General features: G+C 48.8%; 1 protein-coding gene across 3 annotated transcripts in view; it reads left to right on the top strand.

Annotated features, from left to right (window-relative positions):
* Positions 1 to 18,533, top strand: part of Ksr2 (kinase suppressor of ras 2) — a 187,795-nt gene that overhangs the window by 42,834 nt on the left and 126,428 nt on the right. For all 3 annotated transcript variants that reach the window (XM_090320194.1, XM_090320192.1, XM_090320191.1), the window contains exon 4: positions 12,255 to 12,744. In XM_090320194.1, the coding sequence (XP_090176320.1) occupies positions 12,255 to 12,744 (490 nt within the window). The remainder of the gene's footprint in view (positions 1 to 12,254; positions 12,745 to 18,533) is intronic.

The following is an 18,533-nucleotide window of genomic DNA, read 5'->3' as shown; positions in this document are numbered from 1 at the left end:
TGCTAGGCGAGCCCTCTACCACTAGGCTATGCTCCCGGCCCTCAAAGTGTCTATTTCAGCCCTCTTCTTGCACCCACAACCTTGGCTTATGCTCTAGTTTCCTTGTTCTATGTTGTCTCCCTCCAAGGCCTTCTGTTTGGAGCCAGAGTGAGCTGTCAAAATCCCAGATCGAGTCATACAAGTCCCCTGTTCAATGTCCTCGCTTCTTGGAGCCTTGCTGCTTCAGCTCCTTGTCTATTTTCTGAGCTTCCTGTTGCAGTTCTTATGTGCCCTTCCCACAATCTCTGGAGCATGGCACCCCATTCTTTCTTCCTCCCTAGCTGTTGCCTATTGAATGCATTATATATTGAACATATATATATATTTTGGCTTAGATGTTTATTTTATTGGAAAGTCTTCCTTTTCCTTACCTCCCTTCCTCCTCCCAGCCCTGGATAACACCCCAGGATCCTTTGCTCATGTCCCAGGTTTTCATGACATGCTTCTTTGTGCATGTTTATTTCCCATCTGTGTCACCATGCTGTAGATTCTTTGAGATGAAAGATGTGTTCATTTGATTACTGTTGTGTCCTGATGGCCCCTCCTCGATCCTAACTTTCTGTTAACATTTGTTCAAATAAAACAAGAATGTTCCCAGTCATCTTCTTGTCTTTAGGGATATTGTCTGTCCGTATAAAGATATACTAGGTAAGAAGTAGAATAAAAATAACTCAGAAACAGTAACTGACATGGCTGAGTAAGCTTGGGCTCAGTGCTGTGAATACACCATTGTACAGATGGGGAGACTGAGACATAGAGAGGTGATGTCACTTATGTGGAGTCTCCCAGAAAGAGTGGCCAGGGATCTAGTGTCTAGTTCTGACTTGCTCCAGCTCCTGTCCCTTAATCTTGGCTCAAAAGAGTCTTGGTGTTAAAAAAAATCCAAGTCATGTCACACAGTGTTTAGAGGGGGCTAAGAGGCCTGAGGTTGCTTTGAGAGAGGGAGGTCAACCAGATGTCCCCATGTGAGCTTCTGGCTTTGATGTCTTCTGAAAGGTCTTAAAGGCTGCCAGAGCCAGGATGATGTTTTATAGTGGCTCTATCGCTGCAGATTTGAGGACTTCTGAGCTGAGCCTCTGAGTAGGGGAAGGGGGAAGGGAGAGGGTGCCTTTGGCACTAGGACTGGATGGACGGGATGATGACCTTGTCCTCTGCCTCAAGTCTTTCCCTTTCTGTCTTTTCCTCCTCAGATAGGACCTGCAGCCAGAGCTTGCTTTTCAAATTGACTTTGAAGATAACGATCTGATTTAGTGATTTATCTGATTAGGCTTAAATGTATTATTACATACTTAAACATATTCCAGTGAGCTCAGAAAACGAACCACAGGACTGTCCTGTGCAACATTTCCGGACCCACTGGAGCAAGTTCAAGAAAAGCGTAATCTACTTAGAGGAAAACAGAACCAGGCTCTAATCCAATCAGCATCCAAGTTAGGCAGAGCCCCCCTCACTCCCTGACCATGACCTTCGCTCCCAGACTGGCCTCTGGGGCTGAGGGGGGCTGAACTTCCAAGACCACCCTGACACTAACATGCCTCTTCTCCTACCTGCCTATCTGGGTCAGGGGAAGTCTTAGATATCTCTTATTTGTTTAGCTCTCATTGGGATGTTAAAACCATTTGTAATCTGTAAAAAAAAAAAAAGGAAATCAAAAGTTTATATATAGATATATATATCCCATCAATTATAATCATGCCTATCTTCACATCTTAATGTGAGCTATTTCACATGAAATATTCCAGTATTTAAAAGTGCTTTCAAAATCACCCAAGGAAGATACAATCACATTTTAATTATAATAATTTCCAGGCTTCTCCCCCCCACCCTATATCCATTTTTTTAAAGAAAGAGAAATGATATTAAGATTAGATAGTTTGTTTCAGACTCTTTTCCCCTTGGCTTCATTTATTTATTTTAGCCATGTTGTTAATTAGTTTTCTGAAAATCACTGGTGACATCTCATTTCTTCCTGAAAATATAGCAATTTTGTACGACTTGTTTAGGGTTCTGTTATGATTTTTTTTCCTTTTCTTCTGTTGTGCCTTAAGTGATTGTTTCTAGCTAACATGCCATCCTCAGGTAGCCCAGGGGGCGCTTGGTAGGAGTAGATTTTCATGTGATATCCAGGATACATGCTATACCTAGAAGGTAGGTTTGATGTTTGCAGAAGGTGAGAAAAATGCTCTGGCTTTCTGGTGTGGGCTCCTCCTTCCCTGGACAGTTGTGGTGCTGAGAGCTTGTTCCACAGCCACTTTGTCTGGCTTTCTATTCTGAAATGAGCTCACAGGCTGCCATCGCCAGGGAGTTTCCCAGCATGCCTCCTGTATACACCTCCTCCCTTCTCTTTCTCATCCCTATGAGTCTGATGCTAAACATTCTATCTTCAGTGTGGGCCAGGCAGATCTAGTCCCTTGTGTCTGTGGAGCTGTGGCTTGGTGGGAGAGATGGGTAGCCAGCAGTGAGTGATGTGTAAGGGGCTCTGGAGCTATAATGGGGGATTGAATTTGGGGGGGGACGCTGTGGTCAGTGCAGGCTGCCTTGGAAAGTGACATCCCTTGTACTTTTTGCTTATTTTTCATTCTCTCTTCTCTGGATGAACCTCTATTGCCTTCTCACGGGGTCTGAGTCTCAGATCCTCAGCACTTCAGCTCCTCCGACTACTTTTCACCTGGGACCCCTCTGACCCTTCTCTATGGTCTTGCCTGTTGTCATCATCCTACAGTGGCATCCATTTCTTCGTCTGCAGCTACAGAACATGTTTGCTGGGTTTGTGGGTTGGCTGTGAGCACACATCACCCTAATAAAGCAATACTGGGCATGCACATTTGTCAGCTGCGTCTCCGGTGCCAGCCTCTGGGCCCAGCACCATGGAAAAGCCACGATTTGTTACTGTGCCGCAGTGCAATTGGCATTACAACAGCCCTGGAAGGCCGTTGGTTTTGCTATTCCCAGATTATAGATGAGGGGATGGAGGCACAGAGTGGCCAAATAACTTTCTCCAGGCCACTCAGCTAAGAACAACCCCAAAGTCATTGTGGATAATGATCAACCCCATACTAGCACAAGCAAGGCTGCTTCCCAGCAGAACCTGACCAAAGCCAGATGGGGACATTGAGTTTGGCCCCTCCATAGTTTGAGCCCAGAGATCACTCTCTAATCGCAATATTGGCCAGCTTTGGCTTTGGGGAGGCACTGTGGACAGGAGGTGTGAGCCCTGACCCTGAAGGGATGAAGGATCTTTATTTACCCATTGTCCTAGGTCCCCAAGCTCCAGTTTGGGTCTTGTGGGTGGAAGCTTCCAGCCATTGGTACTGAGGGCTGTGATGAAGATTCTGAGATGGGGCACAGGGAGGAATCCTTCGTTTTGGGACAGTGCCTCACTCAGTAGCCCAGGATCACCTCCTTCAGGTCTGGGATTACAGGCGTGTGTCCACCATACCCAACCAGAAGTCTTCTCTTTTTAGAGGAGCAGTCAGCCTGCTGTGGGCCTGTAAGTCTCTCTCAGTGGCAGTGTATATTGATGATAGGAGATGTTTCATGCCCACCAGCCCCTCCCCCTTCTCTCTATTTATTGAGTCATTAATTAGAACCATCTAATTTCCCATATCGTTTCGTTATGGGAGTTCGGGGGAGGGTGAATGAAAGAGGGAAACTCAGATCATTATCTCCTGCCACACTCGGAGCTTAATGAAGTTTTGCTAGAATGGTTTCAAAATTCAGATGTGAAGAGACAGCTTATCTTCAGGGACCTCTCATCAGCAAACGTTCTCTATCAGGGGATGGAGCCTTTTGTGGAAAGGCTGGGCAAGGCCTTCCGTGGCCTGCTGGAACTTTCTCATGAACAAGAGCAGCACTTGGTTGAAGTCTTGCTTCTGGGATTCTGGGAAAGGTCTAGCAAAAGGATGTTGGGTCCTCAGCGCAGGCCTCTGAACAGCCCTGGACTCGAACTTGTGCTCTGTCGGCCTTTAGAGCTAACAAGCTGTGGGCAGACCTGATGCTCTTCTCTCAGCCTCCTTGCCTGATCTGCAAAGCCAGGGTGATAAGGACAATCGCCCGGTGTCGCTGAGGGATGCGAGTAAACTAAAACAATGCTGGGCATATAATCTCAGCCACAGGGGAGTCAGAGCTACAAGGATTGGGGTCCGAGGCTGGTCTGGATAGAAGTGTATGAAATTTATCTGCAAGCTAATTAGAAATGAAAGGACTGGGACAGGATTCAAGTGGTAGAGCACATGACCAGGAAGCACAAGGCCCTGAGTTCAATCCCCAGTCAGTACTTCACAAAAGAGGACTCAGCCCTGCTCCTTGACCCTGGGCAACGTTCAACATGGAAAACTGTCACTTTCTCCATCTCTGTGAGGGGTAGTGAGAACCCAGGGTGACTTTACCTGTACGGAAGATGTAGGTAGTGGGTAGAGGTTTGTAAAGTACGAACTCGTATGAGGAATGTTTGCAAGCCAGGTTCCAGCGGCACAGGCCTGCCACCTAGCTGTTTGGATGGTGTGCTGAGCCCACCTTCTGAACCCACGGCTGGGTGCAGTGACACATACCTGCCATCCCAGCCATGTGGGAAGCTGAGATAGGGAACATCATAGGACCAGACCAGCCAGAGGGCACAAAACTTGCTGAGGCTCCATCTTGGTGGAGGGGAGCTGGACACAGGGGCGTGTGAAACACAGGGGCGTGTGACAACAAGGACCCTGAGTGTGAGCAGATTGATGTTCAGGTGCTCAACCAATGAAAACCTGGTCCAGAGGTGTGGCTCAGAGGTATTATGCCAGTCTAGCAAGAGTGAGATTCAAATCCCCAGTCCCTTCTCCCTCCAAAAGAACAATTCCTCTTGTGGTCCTTGGGCTCCAGGCTTCAGACATTTCTTGGGTCATTGAATCAGTTATGAATGCACAGCACTTGCAACCTGCACTTGCAGCCTTTGTGTTTTGCTTTCAGATTTTGAGCCCCTGGGAGAAGACACAGCCAGGTTTGACTGGCTCCACTATGGCTAGGGAATGTGAATCACTATGGGACAGGAAAGCAGCAGCTGAAAACACAGAAGGTGTGGTATTTAGGAGGTGGGGCTTCACCTCAAGAGGCAGGGCTTCATCCTCAGGGGTGGGGCTTTACTCACAGGAGGTGGGGTTTCACCCTCAGGGGCGGAGCTTCACCCTCAGGGGTGGGACTTCACTCTCAAGAGGTCTGGCTCAGTAGGCCTGGGGTGGGGGCCATGAATTCACGTTTCCTTGGCCAAACCCTTGCTATTGCTCAGGCTGCTGGACAGAGCAGGGGGCAATGTTTCTCCAGCAGGAGTGTGGCTGTAGTGGTTGTGGGGGCTCAGGTAGGTGTGGGCGCAGGCAGGGCTTGGCGGGGAGAGGTTACCCAGAACAGGATTGGGGCACTGTGGGGGGAGAATTTCCCCAGACCTGGCTCCCTTTGCAGTGGGCATTCTGACACTTCTACCGAGGATGGCTGGACATGAGACCCACACATTGTTTGAAAAAAAAAAAACAACAAACCTTCTTTCTTGATGGATTTAGTAAAGATTTGTCAACTTATCAAATTCTGTTGCTTTTTGAGAAATATCCCAGAACACTTCAATTTTGATTTAACTTAATTTTCTGTCACAATCGTCATTCTCTTGCGTTCATTTATTTTTAGCTTTGTTTTATAAGCTCATTAGTGTTACCGATTTCTTTCTTTCATTCCTATTTTTCCTCCCCCCCCCACCCCTCAGAGCAACCAAAATAGCACCCTCCAAAGAAAACAAAAAGACCCGCCAACCATCTGTGGTGATTCCACAGCAAAGCCATCTTCTCAGCGTAGCGGCCATGTTCCCCACATTTCTTCTGTGTGTTAGCTGGAAACGATAGGAGGAGATGTCTAAAGTGGTCAGTCAAATGCTGACCGGACATCACCTTTGAAATGGAGAAAGGCTTACTTCATAGTTCGCTGGTGGTTGATAGAAATAATGTAGAGCTTTGCTGGACACAGCGGTGCACTCCTGTAATCCCAGCTGTGCAGGAGGTGTGGAGATCAGGAGAATCTCAATACTGAACTAGCCCATCTCAACCAATAATAGGTGCTGTGGTGCAGTGCCTGCCATTCTAGCTATGTGGGAAGCATATATAGGAGCACTGGGATCCGGTCTAGTCATGAATGTAAGATTCTAGTAGAAAAAATAAAGTAAAAAAGGGCTGGGGTATGTGTGGTTGAAGTGGTAAAGTGCCTGTCTAGCAAGTGCAAAGCTCTGGTTCAAATCCCCAATACCCCTAACAAGAAAAAAAGAGGGCCGGGAGCATGGCCTAGTGGTAGAGTGCTCACCTAGCATGCACAGAGCCCTGGGTTTGATTCCTCAGTACCACACACACAGAGAAAGCCACAAGTGGTGCTGTGGCTCAAGTGATAGAACTCTAGTCTTGAGAAAACCCAAGGACAGTGCTCAGGCCCTGAGTTCAAGCCCCAGGACTGATAAAAAGTAAAACGAAATGAGAATACAATACAATGAGAAATAAGAGTGATAGTTTGAATAATACATATTTGAGTAAAAATACCCAGGTCAATTTATCACCTTCCACTGGCTAGCAGCTCCCTGTTGACCAGGCCTTGGGTGTGAGTGGCCTGGCAGACAGCCTCCTGTGCCTCTTTACCCTTCTCTCCTGCCTTTGTTCTGTGGTTTTAAGGTAGGGAGAGAGAAGTGGGGAGGCTTCATTTCCCCTTCTCATTTTTCTGCAAGCCAGTGGTGGGTGGCAGTGACACTGTCTCCCTGCTCAGCATCTCCCCTGTCAGCTCTGATCAGGACCCTGCAGTCCCCTGCAGCAGCCCAGCTTCATCCCCCCAAGGAAAAGAAGTGTCATCAGGGCTGGAGCAGGCCCTTGGTAATGGATGGTGACAGGTGCTGGGACTGCCTCTCGGTTCCCAAGGCCCTGCCGAGCCACCCAGCCTGTGCGGGAGACGGTTGAATTTCCAAGCGTCTGGATGTGTCTGAAAAGAAATGAGATGCTACTGATGATGCCAACCGGTGGCAAACCTGGAACCCGGGCCAAATGGAAGAGCCATGATGTGGAGAAAGGGCCATGGGTAGCTGGACTCCATTTCAGTGAAAGATGGGGAAGGAACAAATCCTTCCCTTTTGGCTCTGCACTGCCCTCCCCACCAACCCCCCTGCACAGATCCACTTCCAATTTTTTGCTGGTTCATCATAGATGAGAGTCTTGTAAGTTTTTTTTTTCCTGCCCAGGCTGGTTTCAAACCTTAATCCTCAGATCTCAGCCTCCTGAGTAGCTGGGAGGACGGGTGTGAGCTGCCAGAGCTAAGCACTTCAGCCTGGGGCGGGCGGGGTAGACATGGAGTCCTTCCTGGGGAGATACAGTGGGTATCAGGCCTTATGTCCTGCCACCCACAGCCAGCAGGCATCCCCCAGACACCACGAAAGACCTCCTGAACAATTAGTGGGGTGGCCCACCAACTGGGGGGTTCCCAGGACAGAGACTGCCATTGCTAGTGGGGACAAACTAGCCAATCTCATCCCAAGACAATCAACTTTCACCTCATCTATCTTGTCCAAACTCTCCTCTCTCTTGCCTGGAGCTTCATCCCCCACTCTACTGCCTGCTTCCAGCTCTGGGGGGATGGCAGCCCTCCCGCCCCTTCTCCCCTCCCCTCCTCAGGTAGTGCCTGAGGAAGGGAAACAAATTCCTTCTCTTTCTTTGTCCTCATGCATCATAAATCACCCTGACAAGGCCTGTTGTTATTTAACTCTGTGTTCTTTCCTAGAAGGGAGGGAGGGAGGGAAGGGGGGGGAGAGAGAAAAACACTATTTTGCTCCAAATTGCTTCAAGAATGGAAATATTGTTTCTTACGAATTAATATTCATTAAACAGATCAGGTAAACACCCAGTAACGACAATGCATAGGCCATTTATCAATCCAGCATCAGTCTGCAATTATCAATCAGAGGGCACCAAGAAAAGTAGTCATGAAGCGTGTGTGTGTGTGTGTGTGTGTGTGTGTACTGGGGCTTGAACTTAGGGCCTGGGTGCTGTTTCTTAGCCGTTTCACTCAAGGCTAGTGCTCTATCACTTGAGCCACAGCTCCATTTTTTTTTTTTTTTGGATGGTTAATTGGAGATAAGTGTATCACAAACTTTTCTGTTTAGGCTGGCTTTGAACTGATATTCTCAGCTCTAAGCCCCCTGAGGGGCTAGGATTTCAGGGTATGAGCACCAGTGCCTGGATTGTTGAAATCTTGATGTCAGGCCACTCAGACCCACTGTGATGTCTGCCCACCAGACGTTAGGGTAAGAGGCAGAGCCATCAGGTCACTTCTTTGTCATAGCAGCAGGCAGAGACTCATACATCTACCTGCTTTTCCAAGGCTAGTGAGGAGCTAAGTTCTCCATATACCCTGTGTCAGTGTTTCCAGCCTGAGGACAACTCGTGTGTGTGTATGTGCCTATGCAAGTGAGCAAGTGAGAGTGTGTGGCTGTGTATGGGTGAATATATGCTGGTCGTGCACATGAGAGCATGAGTACATGCCCGAGTGTGTCTGTGTCTGAGTGTGAGTGGAGTGTGGGGGTGAGTGTACCTCTGGCATTTGCCCTTTGAGCACTGGGGTATTTTTAGGGATGATTCACTGCATGAAAATAACTGGTTATTTTTATGATCGAGAACATCAATCATGAATGCCATCTCCCTCTCTGGAGAAATCTCAGCCAACCAGCAGCCAAGACTGGCAGTTGGGGATGAGTCAGCGTGGGGCGGGAGGGTGGGAGTTGCTGGGAGGAGGGAGGGCGGGAGCAGGGGCGGGGTGGGGCCAGGCTCCTAAGAATAGCTTCCTGAGTGGAGGGTACCCTGCCTGTCAGGGCTGCTGGGCATGCAGGACTGCACTGGGTCGGAGCTCAAGGCCTCCAGAGGGGGGCTCCTGCAGACTCCTCTTTCCGGACAAGGCCCAGGGGACTCCTGGGCCTGACGCAGTACTTGGCTATGCGTCCTGTGGAGGGCTGGCCAGATCCTTCTGGAAGCACCTTGTGTTTTTGAAACTGTGCAGCTCCTTTCTGGGGAATGGAAGTTTCTGGTTCCTGGTCTAAGCTGTGCTGGAATCCTAGTGGAAGGGCTCCCACATGAGGATTCGAGGCAGTGCGCGTGACGTGTGGTGTTTCTTCCCCTGAGTCTCTTCTGTGTGGCTATGTCCACATCCTGTGCAGATGTCCCCACACACTCCTGGTGATAGAAAACTAGTTGTTGTTGAATGGGATGTGCAGAAGGAGGTGGGGAGGAGTCAAGAGCATGCTGCTGGGCCGGGAATTTGGCCTAGTGGTTAAAGTGCTTGCCTAGCATGCACAAAGACCTGGGTTCGATTCCTTGGCACCACATATATAGAAAAAGCCGGAAGTGGTGCTGAGGCTCAAGTGGTAGAGCTCTAGCCTTGAGAAAGTCCAAGGACAGTGCTCAGGCCCTGAGCTCAAGCCCAGGACTGGCAAAAAAAAAAAAAAAAAAAAAAAAAGAGCATGCTGCTGATGGCCAGGAATGAGTGGAGGGTGTACATGGTGCTGAATGGGGTGATGATGGCAGCTGGGATGGAGAGAGGAGGCAGACTTGGGAGTGTTAGGAACAGCATGGATGGGCCTTGCTGTGCTGTGGGAAGCAGAGAGATCCACTGAGGGTAGCACTGAGGTTTTAGCCTTGGCAGCTGAGTTGAAGGTAAGGTGACGCTTGGAGCTGGGACATCACAGGGAGCCGCAGGGGTCCTGGGTGAGGCCCAGGAGGCTGATTTAAGCAGGCACTTTCCCCCAGTTACACCTGCTCCAGATGTGGGAAGATGCCACCAATTTGCAGGAACCCTTCTTTTTATTGTTGGCCCTACTGGGTATGCTTGCTAGGCAGTACTCTACCGCTGAGCTCCGCCCTCTAGGGATAAACCACGCCCTCATTCCCTGACCAGGCCTCCTACAGTGGAGCTTAACCAGGCCCATCCAGCCAGCCCACTCTGACTGAGCCACACCCACTCTACCTGAGCCATGCCCACTACCCTTCTCAGACCACAGGCCCATGTAAACATTTCAAATTGAGTACTTTACCTATATGCCAGCATCAGCCTGCCATGTTGGGTTCGTATAGGGCTGTGAGAAATCACATTGCTAATATCTACACAGTCAAGGTTCCACTTGATTTGTGGTGATGATGATGATGATGATGATGATGATTTTGTTCTCATCCTGGGGCTTGAACTCAAGTTCCTCGTGTGTGTGTGTGTGTTTCACTCAACACTGGCTCTCCTACCACTTCAGCCACAATTCCACTTGAGGAGTTTGGCTAATTAATTGGAGGTAAGAGTCTCTTGGATTTTTCTGCCAGGGCTGGCTTCAATTTACCATCCTCAGCTCTCAGCCTCCTGAATAGCTGGGATAACAAGCGTGAGCCACCGTAGCATGTCTGCTATCATTTCCTTTGCTTATGACTGTAGACACATATTTTAAAGTAGCGTCTGAAAGTTCTGTTTCTTGCCCCAAAGTTACAGGGATCAGACTAACAAGCACTTGAAAATATTCACGCTTACCACCGAACTGCTAATCCCTGCCCGGGGGGTCTCTGTCTCAGCAAAGGCAGAGAGCAGACATTCAGATGCCCGCTCTGACATTCTAAACCACACTTTTGCCTGTTTATACAATTTTAATAGGAAGCGACAAAGAAATCAGACACTTGCCTAGATTTCCTGAAATTATTTTCCCCCTCAAGAGATGGCTTTTATTTCTCCCCGTCTCTTATCAGAGGAGGCCAAAAGAAAAACCGTGCACCTTGCAAATGCATTTCATCAAGCAGGGGACCTTTCATTTCTTAAGTCCCATTCCCGTCTCCCCGCCCATCTCAAGACTTGAAATAAAACGACTTTCCAGACACGGTGACAAGATAGGGAAGACAACGATTAGCAACCCTGGCAGCTCCTGGTGCCACACCTTTCCTATTTAAAATGAAAAATTACCTCTTTCTCCCTTAGACTTTATGAAAAGGAGGATCAAAAGGGAGCGGGGAGGGGGTGGGAGAAGGTTTCTGAAGCTTCCTCGGAGAGGAGGGGAGTCCCTGGCAATGGAGCAGCTGGCAATTTGGGTTAATGAAATGAGAACTTTCTCTCTTCCCCCCCCCCACACCTCTTTGCTTTTTCATCCCCAGACTTTTGATTTTGAGACCAAGGAGGTGGAAAGGAAGAACGTTTCGTGGTGAAGGGAATTTGGGGAGGGGTGGGTTAAGATTGGCCTCTATCCTTTTTTGATCTTTTTAGACTTGGAGAAGAAACTGTAAGGAAGGCAGAGAAATTAGCAATGGGGGGAGAACCTCCTTGAACACAGGGCAGTGTGTGTGTCCTAGGAAGAGCGGTGGGGCAGGGGGCCTCCGTGGGAGAGGGGACACGGGGGGCTTCCTGCTGGGACGTGTGGGGGATGCGCTGAGGAGGTCCTGCCGTGAGTGTGGAGCCAGGGTGCACCAGTCCTTGGCCGGAACCCCTCCTTACTCCCCCCACCCCGCCTCATCCCTCCTTTTCCTCACGGGACTGGGGGGCTCAGGACTTCCTCTTGCGAGGCAGGCGTTCTACCGTCGGACCCACCCATCCTTTCTTTGTTTTAGTTATGACTAGTTTTCACATGCAGTCTCCACATGAAACCATGCCGTGGCTTTAGCTGAGGAAAAAGAAAAGAAAACAACAAAACGAAACGACGACAGAAGCGATGGGGAGGCGGCGCGCCTGGGACAGGCCCGGGCGGCGGGGCCTTCGCCCGGGGCTCCATCCTCCCCGTACCTGGGCTCCGGTTCCGGGTCGCTCCGCCTGAAGAGCCCGGCGAGCGGGGGGCTCCATCTGTGCCTCCACCACGGCCGCCCCTGCAGGAGACAGCGCCCCACCGAGGGGTCGTGCGGGCTGTGTGGCCTCGGTTTCCTCCTCCATCGCTGGGCGGCGCCTGTCCTCTAGTGCGCCTGCGCGGACAGGGACGCACGTGCGGTGCTCGCGTACCTATGGCGTCATACGCACGTACGTGACCCACTGTAAGGGATGCGCAACGCCTCGGCACACGTGCAGGCCACGTGACTGGCGCGTGGCCTGCTGGGGCGACCCCGTGCGCGTGCGCTCGCTCGCTCACTCGCTCGCTCGACGGCAGGTGCGTGTGAGGAGACCTGACGGCCTGCAGGCCCGGTGGTCGGCCGCTTCGCGCTCACGCGTCTCCCGTTTCCACGCAGGCGGGAACCTCTCCAAGCAAGACTGGACGATCCAGTGGCCCACCCCGGAGCCGGAGCCCGGCAAGGAGAACAGCCCGCTGTGCCCCGCGGCCGAGCCCGCGGCCCGCGCCCGCGGCCCGCCGCACCCATCCCCGGGACCCCGCGCCCCGGCTCGCTGCGCCCCGCACTTGTGCCACCCAGCGCCGGGGGCGCACGGGGACAGGCTCTCCGTGGACCGCCCAGGGCCCCTGGAGTCGGGACCCCGCTCCCTGCCGCCCTCGCCCCGGCAGCGGCACGCGGTGCGCACTCCCCCGAGGACCCCTAACATCGTCACGGTGACCCCGCCCGGCACGCCGCCCGCACGCAGGAGGAACAAGCTGAAGCCCCCCGGAACCCCGCCGCCCTCCTCGCGCAAGCTGATCCACCTGATCCCGGGGTTCACGGCGCTGCACCGCAGCAAGTCCCACGAGTTCCAGCTGGGCCAGCGCCCGGACGAGGCCCACACGCCCAAGTGAGTGCAGGGGCAGGGCCCCACGCCGCCATATGAGGGCTGGGGGACCCCCTCATAGCCCCGAGTGAGTGCCGGGGGTCGTTGTCAGGACACCCCCACAGCCCCCAGCGGGGCACTGATGGGGAGATGCTCTAATCACTGGGCTGACGTCAGCCCACCTTGACTTGGTCTTGGCTGCTCCCAGATCCACTAGGAAGCAGCCTTGGGGCCTTGGCCTTGACCTCATTGAGGCACAGTGTTCTCTCTGGGGGCTGGGCGAAGAGTACATTTCCATCTTTAAATTGGAGGTTATGACCCACTGGTGTGGGGTGATGGGACATTTGAATACACTGTGACCAGCATTTTAAAAAGGAAATAGAACTTAGAGTGGAATATGTTAGAATGTATGGCAGATGCTGGCAGTGTTGCTTTATGAAGCTTGTTTATATATATATATATATATATATACTTTCTATGCATTTTTACAGGTATTTATACATTTTATGCATTAGATACACACACACCCTGTTTTGTTTTGCTCTGGAATTCTCACTCTAGACAACTTTGATTGTAGAATGAACCAGGTCAGGGAGTGAGTGAAAAGGTTTGAGAGACCAAGCTTGTGTCTGGTGGAAGGCAGCTACAGAGTTCTAGAATATTTGGGTTGCTGCTGTCTTTCATGTTTAGCATCTTCACAGCCCTGCCAAGCAGTATGTTCTGCTAACTGGCCACATCCGATCCACCCTTATTTCTTCCTAAGTGGAGGTTCAAGAGTGTCTCTGAGAGCAGAGCCAGCATCTTTCAGAGTTATTGGCTCTCAGCATCTTTGGAGCATAAAACATCCTGGGAGGTCTTGGGATGGCAGAAAGCTGCTTGTGAGATCATTTTATCCTTGGCATATTCAGACACACATGAGCCTGTTTATCAGATGGTCTCTCTCTGTGTCTCTGTCTCTCTTTCTTATAATCACATCTCTGGTTGCCTCTGTTGGACCTCTTTAGGATGAGAATCATTAAAAAGTAAGAAATTATTAGTGAGGGACTGGGCACTTTGGTAGTCAGGGAATGCTGCCACACTCTTAACCAAGCCCGCGCTTGAACATTTCCGTAAAATGCTCCTGTAAGATCTATTGTCTTCGTTCCCTTTCCCTTTCTGTTTTTTTTTTTTTCACTTGGTTAAAATGTGTGGCCTTATTCCTCTGGCATTATTATAAAAATGTACAAACACAAGTGGAGAAAGGCTCTTTCGTTTTCATAGAGATTCTCAGTAAATATGTAAACCACTTGGGCTATAGTATATGCTGGTTCTGTTCTTTTTTTTTTTTTCTTCTTTTTCTGTGCTTGGGTTAAACTCAGGGCCTCATTCTCTTGTTTGGCTTTATTGCCCAAGGTTGATACTCTACAGGTTTAGCCACATTGCCACTTCTGGTTTTTTGTTGTTTTTTTTTCCTTCTGACTTCCAATCATGATTCTCAGATCTCAGTCTATTGAGTAATTAGCAAGTAGCCTTGCATTTTCTCTTCTTCCTTTTCTTTTTCTTTCTTTCTTTTCTTCTTTTACAGTCCTGGGCCTGAACTCAGGGCCTGAGCACTGTCCTTGGGCTTTCTCAAGGCTAATGCTCTGCTGCTTTAGCCACATCACCATTCCCAGCTTTTTCTGTGTATGTGGTACTAAGGAATTGAATCCAAGACATTGTATATGCTAGGCAAGCACTCTCCTGTCGGGGTCCTTCGTCCCAGGTCCCTCTCGACTAGTAGGAGGGATGGGGAAAACACACCCCGACCAGGCCAAGCCACGAGAGGAGAGGGCCCACTATCCTCCCGTACTCAGCCTTCTTACCCCGGAGCATGAACAGAAACGCCACACAACTTCATCCAGGCAGGAAAATCTCTCTTTTTATTCCCTAAATCCCTCCTCCTTATGTTGGGTGCAGGAGCCTATCAGCACAAAAGGTGGGCAGGACAAAGAGGTCCAAGTGTCTTACCCCTATTACAAGCCTCAGCAGAGAGTAATAAGGACATGGCTTTACACGGCTCCCAACACTCTCCCAATAGGCTACACTCCTGGCCTTTGGTTCTTGCATTTTCTGTGCACACTTCCAGTATATACTTCAGGGGACAAAAATTGATTCTTGGATGTGATGTTAAAAAATGAGTTTTATACTCATTAGTGGTCCCCCAAAGGGCCATAGTACATAAACAGATACACAGTACATCAATGTACTACATTGTAAAAATAATCTATTTTGTTCACTTTTTTTTTGCCAGGCCTGGGACTGAACACCATCCTTGGGCTTTTTCAAGGCTAGAGCTCTACCACTTGAGCCACAGCACCACTTCTGTCTTTTTCTATGTATGTGATACCAAGTAACTCAACCTGGGTCTTTATGCATGCTAGGCAAGCCAAACTATTGGTTCCTATTTTGTTTACCTTTGCTTATTAATTATTGCCCTAGTTTATGTATTTCTGGAGTCCAGAGTGATAATTCAATGCATGCATGTAACATATCATTCAATGTATGCAGTCTGCACAACCATCAAGTCAGGGGAGCTTGCTTCTTCATATTCTTAGACATTAACGTTGTGTTTTCCTCAGATCACTGAGATCTGAGGATCTAGGTTTGAAGCCAGGTTGGGCAGGGAAGTTGATGAGAGACTCTTGTCTTCAAAGGTAGAGTGCTAACCTTGGGTACAAAAGCTCAAGGACAGCACTCAAGCTCTGAGTTCAAGCCAGGACCAGGACCAGCACATCCACACATCCACACATTGTTTTTGATTCACACATTCAAAGTAGCAATACATAAGTGGATGAATAGATAAAATTATCAGGTATTTATTCCAGCACAAAAACAAATGAGCCATCATTTGCAGAAAAATGTGGTATTAAAATTTAAAAAGGATCCTGAAGAGGCTAAAGTGGAAAGTGGTGGAGAAGTTGACATAGACCTGTGTGTAGAAATAGCTCCAATATTTCTAGCCTTCTTTAGTGTTATTGTAGCTTCATGGCATACTGTTCTGAGTAACCCCACCAATTCCCTACATTGTGTGTGGGGGGGCGTTAAGGGGAAGAGGAAGAGGTCTTGACTCTCACACCGAGGGCCATTGTCAGGAAAGAAAACTTAAACATTCTTTATGTGTATAATGATTTGTGCATTTTTCTATTTGACCTTCTGTTTGTCTGCCATGATACCAAAGATCTGGCCTCCCTCCCTTGTTTTGCCTCAGGCTGTGGAGAGAGACCGTGTGGACAACCAAATCATTTTTAACGTATTAGAAAAGCTCAGTATTAAAAAGGAATTCTCTTGTAAAATTTTAATTTCCACATCCTATTTTTAAGAGGTAATTTTCAGCTATATATTTTAACTAGAGAAATAACTCCTAATATATCTCTATTAGGCAAATACAAGCTGTATAAACTGTAAGCATTAAAAGGAAAAATTTCCCCTTCTCTTACTGTAGTGAGCTACTCTAATTACTCTTCTATTAATATGTCCATATGAATCCTTGCTTGCATCTAATCAGGTCTTTATGCGCATTCATGATTAGTTCTCTTTCTCGCTCTCTTTCTCTTTTCTCATTTTCATTGGTAGTATTAAGGTTTTTACGCGGGGGCAGGTGCTCATACTTTTTAGGTAAGTGCTATACCACTTGAGCCACACCCATAATCCTCTATTTTATTTTATTCTATTTTGCTTTCAGATAAGATCTCATGATTTTGCACACTGACTAGACCAGGCCTAGATCCTCCTATTTACACTTCCAGTGTAGTTGAGATTACAGGCAAGAATCACCACCCCTGGCTTATTGGTCAAGATGGGATCTCACTTTCATTTGCCCATCAAATTCAGATTTGTGTTCAGGACCTGGGCTGTACTGTTTGTAGTTGGGGCAAGAGGAGCTCCCTGGAAAAGTCTCAATCATCAATCCATCACTCATCCATCCATCAATCAAAATTGGCCTGTTCAATTAATCTGATTGTCATCCTTTCCCCCAAAGTCCTTAATTCTGTTGACTAGAGCTTAGGGTGAGGTTTAAGATGATTGAGAGTAGAAAGTGCAGATAGGGTGGGGAAAGCTGAAAGAGGAATGTTGTCTGTACGCAGTTGAGGATATTCCTTGGCTAGTTGTATTTCAGTGTGTTGTGCAGTTTTATGGGGTATGGTGCCAACCCTGACTGAGATTCCTCCTAGGATGGAGACAGAAGACGCAGGCTTTCCCGAGGGGCTTCATTGGGCTAGTAGATTTATGTCTTCTTTTTATCTTCCTGGTAATGGGGTTAGGCATGTCCTCCTCTGTTTTCTCTCAATTCTGCCACAGGCAGGCGCCAGGCTTCTGGGAAGGGGTTGTCAATTGTTTGCCAAATTAAATATCCCAAAACTACCCACTCTGGTGTGTGGTACCATTTCGGGGGAAGAGATGAGAAGGCCCTGCTCCGTATCTGGATAATTGATCTATCTGATAGGATTTGAAATGAACCTTTTAGGGTGATAAATGAGAGATGTAAAAAAAAAAAAATTCCTTGCAGGGCCAACTTCCTTACTAAGCTGGAGCCACAGAGGGTAGCTGCCTGGCTATGAGATTTCAGATCATGGCAGCCAGAATAGGGGGGCCATCAGTGTGGGGTGGAAGAAGAGTCACCTCAAGGCAGGCAGGACAACTCTTTTGGACAAACTGAGGGTCCTAGAAATGCACCAAACAGGGAGCATGGTGGAGAAGCCATTAAAAGCTAAGTCTGTGGCCTCTAGGCACCAGTAGCTGCAATCCAGTGGAAACTATGCTAAACATGGCACACATGAGATCCCCAGTGGGTCAGAGGCCAGTCCCTCCCTCCTCCCCGCTGAGGGGAATGGTGCTCCACCTGGCGCTGTGCACACTGCCTTCCAGGGAAGGGCTTGGAAGTACGGACTGGTTGGTTCATGCGTGCATGCATCACTCAGTTTGTGTGGAGTGTGATGGTCCATTTCTCAAGACCTCTGGTGAGCTGGGAAGAAATGAGCAGAATAAAACAGTAATGTGATGGGCAGCAGAAAGCAGAGCCGGGGTGACTCTGGAAGCCACTGCAGGATGTGGGGGCCAGCTTGGCCTTGGAGGACCTTGGGCCCCAACTTTTAAGTGCAACACTCCCCTCTTCTTGATCATTGATCTGGAAACAATACCCCAGAAGGTATTTGGGGGGCCTCTGTTTTATGGTATGTGTGATTATGTGTGCCCTCACAACTAGTGTGGATGTTTAGTTTCCTGACATAGGTGTCCATACATTCATTTGTTTGCTTATTCTTTTTTTTTTTTTTTGCCAGTCCTGGGCTTGAGCTCAGGGCCTGAGCACTGTCCTTGGACTTTCTCAAGGCTAGAGCTCTACCACTTGAGCCTCAGCACCACTTCCGGCTTTTTTCTATATATGTGGTACCAAGGAATCGAACCCGGGTCTTCATGCATGCTAGGCAAGCACTTTAACCACTAGGCCAAACTCCCGGCCCCTTGTTTGCTTATTCTTTCACAGAGAAAATTTAAGTTTTTGGTGCCTATAAGATTTCCAAGATCTGTGTGAGATTCCTGGGGCATGGAGTTTCAAACCAACACTAAAACAAGTAAACACAACCCCTAGTCTTTTTCTTAAGGGACTTGTGGTCTAGAAGAGACAGATTGAAAATACCAGGTGTAATTCAGTTTAGTGGAAGAAAGGCTGGCTCTGAGGTAGCCCAGGTGAAGACATCTAAGACAGGAAGGCCAGGAATAGCTTCTTGAAGGAAGATGCACTGAGTGAAATGTAAGGGCAAAGAGCCAGTGCATCTGCTGTGTGGTCAGTGTAGCCA

The sequence above is a fragment of the Megascapheus bottae genome, chromosome 28 (genome assembly GCF_031878675.1).
Source record: "Megascapheus bottae isolate mThoBot1 chromosome 28, mThoBot2.hap1, whole genome shotgun sequence".
Lineage (NCBI taxonomy): Eukaryota > Metazoa > Chordata > Mammalia > Rodentia > Geomyidae > Megascapheus > Megascapheus bottae.
The sequence above is the reverse complement of the archived record's forward strand: the minus strand, read 5'-3'. Positions and strand labels throughout refer to the sequence as shown.